This window comes from Sardina pilchardus, chromosome 23 (genome assembly GCF_963854185.1).
Source record: "Sardina pilchardus chromosome 23, fSarPil1.1, whole genome shotgun sequence".
Taxonomy (NCBI): Eukaryota; Metazoa; Chordata; class Actinopteri; order Clupeiformes; family Clupeidae; genus Sardina; species Sardina pilchardus.
In genome coordinates this window covers 11,132,831-11,138,861 of record NC_085016.1, presented here as the reverse complement: position 1 = coordinate 11,138,861, position 6,031 = coordinate 11,132,831, and the positions used below count along the sequence as shown (strand labels likewise).

General features: G+C 46.3%; 1 protein-coding gene across 1 annotated transcript; it reads left to right on the top strand.

Annotated features, from left to right (window-relative positions):
- The first annotated feature begins 595 nt into the window (after positions 1-595).
- Positions 596-4,303, top strand: spry2 (sprouty RTK signaling antagonist 2). Its single transcript, XM_062528075.1, has 2 exons — positions 596-1,126; positions 3,037-4,303. The coding sequence occupies exon 2, from the start codon at positions 3,088-3,090 to the stop codon at positions 4,234-4,236; it is 1,149 nt and encodes a 382-aa protein (XP_062384059.1). The 5' UTR covers positions 596-1,126; positions 3,037-3,087; the 3' UTR covers positions 4,237-4,303.
- The last annotated feature ends 1,728 nt before the right edge of the window (positions 4,304-6,031 follow it).

Below are 6,031 nucleotides of genomic sequence, written 5' to 3'. Positions count from 1 at the left end.
AGGTAGATATTGTAAAACCTATGTGTTAATAAGCACATTCTGTACCATGGTGCATGTTGCATGTCTAGTGTAGATGTTGTTTAGTTCATAATTTCATACTCAAATGGTATCATGTTTATCATGATGTCGGCTGTAGTAAGTATCAGCTCTGGTTGATTTATAATATATATATATATATATATATATATATATAAAAAAGTATAATGACAGTATGAGATAAACAAGAAAATACTTTGTATTCTGAAAACTTTAAACAGTACATCTCTCATTTTTCTGTAGATATTAATCAAATAAACGCTTCATTTAAAGTTTTCATAAAGTTTTAATTTATGGATTTATCCAATACACGAGATGTGGGTCCTTAAGTGGAAAGACACTCAAGAAGTTTTGGCAATGCAAACGCTCAGCCTGTCCCTCCACTGACGAGAGCAGTTGGTGGGGCAGAGAGAGAGAGAGAGAGAGAGAGAGAGAGAGAGAGAGAGAGAGAGAGAGAGAGAGCGAGAGAGTGAATGCTAGTCCTGTAGAGCCAATGAGCTGGGACCGGATACGATATATCCTCTGGGACAACAACTGCTCTGTTCCCCCCCTCCCCACTTCCACATGACGCCATTTACAGCATAAACCCGACCTCCTCTCCGGAAAGAAGAAAAAAACAAGACGAGAAAGAAAAACTTGAAAGCAGCGCAGTGTGCGATGCAGCCAAACATCCAACAACCACAGCGACGGGGTTTGAGAACTCTCCAGGTTACATGCGTGCTCGCTCGCTCGCTACATTTGATGATGATAAACTTGTAAAAGAAGCGCCGTGGCTCGCGAAAGTATCTTTGGTGGGATTTTGTTACTTGTTTTTTTTGCACCTAAATAAGTTCGTCGGCGGCGAACACTCCGATTGATTACTTGTTGGCTGCTGTTGGTCGCGTGTTCATGTGGATTGGAATGCGCTTTCGTGCGCTTTTTATGCGTAAAAATCGAAGTGATTTTGGACATATATGTGGAACCATATCGCTGAATTGGATTTTGTGGATGTGCTACCAGATGGACTAAGATCCAGCGTTGGAAGAAAGTTTACTAATTCTGGATATTATTATTCCAAAACAAAAACGGAGGCTGTACTGGTGAAAACACGGTACGTTTTAAAAAGTTGTGTTCCTTCTGCAGATTTGTACGATGAAAGGTTTGAAACCGTTAAATCGATGTTGTTATATTGATGGAATAATCATTTCGGGCCGTGCATTTTATCTCCTGGAGTTCCCGGATTGTCCCGCAGTGACTTTTTCACAGCATAGACTTGCCTATACCCGCGCAGTTCTTACCGCGGTTAAAGATTTATCCTTTATGTAAGTTTTTTAGTCAATGATCTAGAATTAAGTATAACATTTGCGAAGAAAATAATGCAAACTTCGTCAAATATTTCGACAAGACACGGGATAAAACTTTCAGAGTTTGTTCTTTCATGAGTATCATGAGTGGTAGCGACATGTCTGACATGGTGCTAACGTTATATTGCTGCGAAGTTATGCACTGCAACAGTAGGGTAAACTTTAGGCTTTATTTCTGTATAGATGTCATTTAGGAAAACTTTTTCTATTGTTCATTTAAGTTGTTGTGTGTAATTGGTGTAAGCAGGCTAATTATAATCTGCTATGAGTTTTAATTAATTACTTGACATTAATCATTAATTTACATGTAAATGCCAGGCTCGCTTCAATATTTTCCCTTTAGCAAGTTTGAGCCGAACTTGGCCATCCGTTTGTCTGTCAAAGCCCCACCCCAAGGACAGCCTTAAAGTTTATTTCTCTCTCGCTCCCTCTCTCTCTCTCTCTCTCTCTCTCTCGCTCGCTCTCTCTCTCTCTCTCTCTCTCTCTCTCTCTCTCTCTCTCTCTCTCTCTCTCACTCACACACACACACACACACACACACACACTCACACACACACACACACACACATAGATATGACCCTTAATGAGGTTATAAGCAAGGCCCTTAACGAGGTTGCATGCAAGAGCAATTGTATGTTTATTCTATGGATTCTATAGTTTCCACAAGATATTCTGCATTTCTCGGTGCTTTCAGGTATTGGATCATTTCACATTACATATTCTGAACTAAACAGTGGATTTACACCTGCCATGGTTTTGGAAGGCTGTCACTTCAACCTGGCTAAGTGAGCGTAGTAGATATGTCTTTTGGCCCTAGGAAGGGGTATAGAAAGTACATTGATTATATTTTATGAGCAGTCTTGCAACACTAACTTGTCTCTGACTTTTCAGATGCTGTTTAAAGTTTTTTTGCTTGTTTTTGTTTTATTATTTTTTTTGTTTTATACTTTTTTATGTTATATGTGACGATCTCTCTTGAATAGGTCCTTTAAAATGGATGAGGGTGTTGTGCACTATTTGTTATGGTAAGAAGCCTGCTCCACAGCATTGTAATTCAATGGACATTGCAAGGCTAACTCAGCCTCACAAGAGTTGTGCAAGTTTTTACAATTTACAGCCAAGCACATAGCCTACATGTGTTGTATAATTCCCTCACTGCATTTGCAGTTCACAGAGGTCACTCTGAAGAGAGCCAAACATGAATTAAATAATTTAGATATTTATCACATCAGCTAAGGGAGGATTCCATGTTTTCTCACACTACACCAATAATTGATTTATTTTTTTATATTTTTCTAGTGAATGTCAATGCATTTAAGGTTAAGTAGCTGACAGCCCCACTTGGACAGTAGTTATTACATGTCGCATGATCAAAGGCCTATGAAGACTCATTGAGAACAGGCCTTCAGCCATAGATACTGGCGTCTCTTGATATGTATGCCCTGGTATCAGTCAGTCTCTTGAATGCAAATGAGACAGGTGGGAGGGTTTGCCACCTCTCTGTGTAGTCAGGCAAAATTACAGCCCCTCCTCAAGGGGCAAATAGGTGTTTGTCTCTTTGTGTGTGTGTGTGTGTGTGTGTGTGTGTGTGTGTGTGTGTGTGTGTGGTTCTTCAACTCGCTGACACGTTGTGTGACCTCTTCCTTTCCGACGGCAGGTCTGCAGATGTGTTCCCCGCCTGACGGAGCGAGCCCTCAGCAGAGAACCGATGGAGACGAGAACTCAAAATGGCGGCGTGGGCGGCGGCAGCAGCAGCATGTCCGGAGGCTTGCTGCTGCGCGCTCTGCGTGACGGCGGCGGCGGAAGCAGCAGTAGTGGCGGCGGCGGCCGGCCCCAGGCGCCAGCGGGGGAACCGGGCGAGATCCCCCCCCTCCTCCGTGAGCCGCCCGTGCTCTCCCTGGACCAGATCCGCAGCGTGCGCACCAGCAATGAGTACACCGAGGGCCCCACCGTGGCCCCTCCGCCCAGGCCCCTCTCCTCGCAGGGGAAGCCTGGGGACCCCGCGCCAGGCCTGGGCGTCACGACCCAGAGCCTCCCCCTGACCCTGGATGAAACCATCCTGGACCAGCAGTGGGTCCCCCAGCGGGCGTCCACGTACCCCCAGCCCACCACGACAACGCACTTGGTGCCCGGCCGGGACGCCCCGAGCCGACTGGCCGGCGGCGGCGACAGCTCCCGTCTGTCCCCGGCCAGCGCGCGGACTAGCACCGGCAGCTCCTCGTCCGAGCAGCGGCTGCTGGCCGGCTCCTCGCCCGTCACCCCGGACCGCGTGGTGCGGGCGCAGCCGGCCAAGCGCTCGGACGCCAAGTCCGACGACCTGAAGCCCCTGGCGGCGGGCGGCCGAGGAGGAGGAGGCGGCGGCGGTGTAGGAGGAGGAGGTGGTGGCGGCGGAGGAGGAGGTGGAGGAGGAGGAGGAGGAGGAGGAGAGGGCGAGGGCCTGAGCAAGCAGCACGCCTACCTCTGCGAGGACTGCGGGCGCTGCGTGTGCAAAGAGTGCGCGCTGCCGCGCCGCCTGCCCACCCACTGGCTGTGCGGCCGCCGGTGCCTGTGCTCGGCCGAGAGCGCCGTGGAGTACGGCACGTGCGTGTGCTGCGTCAAGGGCCTCTTCTATCACTGCTCCACCGACGACGAGGACACGTGCGCCGACAAGCCCTTCTCGTGCCGCCAGGCGCACTGCTGCGCCCGCTGGTCGGCCCTGGGCGCCCTCACGCTCCTGCTGCCCTGCCTGCTGTGCTACCTCCCGGCCAGGGGCTGCCTGGCGCTCTGCCAGGCCTGCTACGACCGCGCCACGCGGCCCGGCTGCCGCTGCAAGAGCGCCAACGTCGTCCACTGCAAGAACATTGACAAGCCCACGTAGAGGCCTTTAAGCAGAAGGGGGAGAGAGAGAAAGAAAGGTTTTTATGGTTTAACGTCATGCGGCGGGTGTGCAGAGGGTGGGGAAGAAGGAGGGTGGGGGGGGGTTGTCGGAGATGGAGCGGTAACCCTGGCTTGGATGTGAGAAAAGGTTACGAGAGGATGGGGAGGGGAGAGGAGGGGAGGGGGGGGGAGAAAAAGACGGGCAGGTGGAGAAGCTCCCAGCTGGGGCGATATGGAGCCGTGACGCCTGAGCTGGCACTGTTACGTGTGGCGTGGCATGGCGTGGCATGGCGTGGCGTGGCGTGGCGTGGGGTGGCATGGCATGGCGTGGCGTGGGTCTCATGGGAGCTGTTTTGAAAATTAGGTTTTCTTTTTCTTTTTCCTTTTTTTTCCCTTCCCTCTTTCTTTTTCACACTCTCAGCTGTCACTCTTAATGGGGTGCTTGATAATGAACCATAAGTGTCTTCCCCCCCATATTGTTAAGCTGAAGACCAGAATGTTAGCCCTATTGACATTCAATAATACGACTGATATGTTAAGGCAGCAGTCTTTTTCCTGACTAACTGTTTGTGAATAGTATCTTCAAAGTATGTAAATTAGCAAATTACCTTTTTCCTGTCAGAGATGTTTTATTTTTGTACATATAATATTTCAACTGTGAAAAGCATTGTGCCAAACCAGAGGCACCTTGATAGATCCTTATATAAATATATATAAATTTATATATACATATAAAGATTTAGACATCTATATTATTTTGTACATTCATGTGAATGTAAGTCAATCAGTTTTGATATATTTGCCTTACAGAAGAAATACCTACCATGAATTATCCCTTCAACTTTACTTGTAAATTGTACAGTGACCTGAAGAAAAAAAAACTTTATTTTCTAATTTCAACACATTGTTAGTGTAAAGAATATTTATTTGAAGTTTTATTATTTTATAAAGAAGTATTTATTTGGAGAGGCATCTTATAGGAATCACCCCCATTTTGAAATAGTCCTTTGTTGTTGCTGCAAACAAGGGTGACAAGGGTGTCATTTGATGCATATGTTCACTATGAAATAGAAAATATATTAACGTTTGAAATTAAACTGCCGATTCTGTTTGTGTTTTGTGTGTGGGCGTTCTGGTTGAGGCTGTCAAGTACACGCTACAGGTCTTGTGTGCTTCCTCTTTAGCGTAATGGGGAAACTAAAAATGAGATGAGATGCTATCGAATCAAAACAAAATGACAACGAGAGGAGTCAATGAAAGATCTGTTTAAAATGTTCTTAGTAGTCTTAATATATGAATATATTTTCCAGAGTGTACATTGATATCCTATGTAAGATTTAAACTGTCAAGTCTTTGTGTTAACACAGGAAGAGTAGCTTTGGGGTAAGACTGTGTGCTTGTGTCTTCCAGGCATCCATTGGCCATATGGTCATATGCAATGTGAGCCAAATTGGTCTCGGACCATTGGCTGCACAGCCATGAAAAATAGCCTACATGTAGATTCTTGAATGAATACCTGCCTCAGCAAACTGCTGATGTGGATGTACTTTAAAGTATTTAGCCAACTTCTTCCAAAATAAAGCCAGTTGCTGGTTGAAAAGTTATTACATGATGCAACAATGACCTACATATCCTTAAAAAAGGAGTATTTAATAGGCTGAAGATTTCTGGTATTGCCCTTACTAAAAACAACGTCACTTAGTTTATCATTTCAGTAACATATGGTATCAACATTCCGTACAAACTGGTGTTACAACAACTTTGCAAATACAGCTATGTAAACAGTGCCTCCTCAT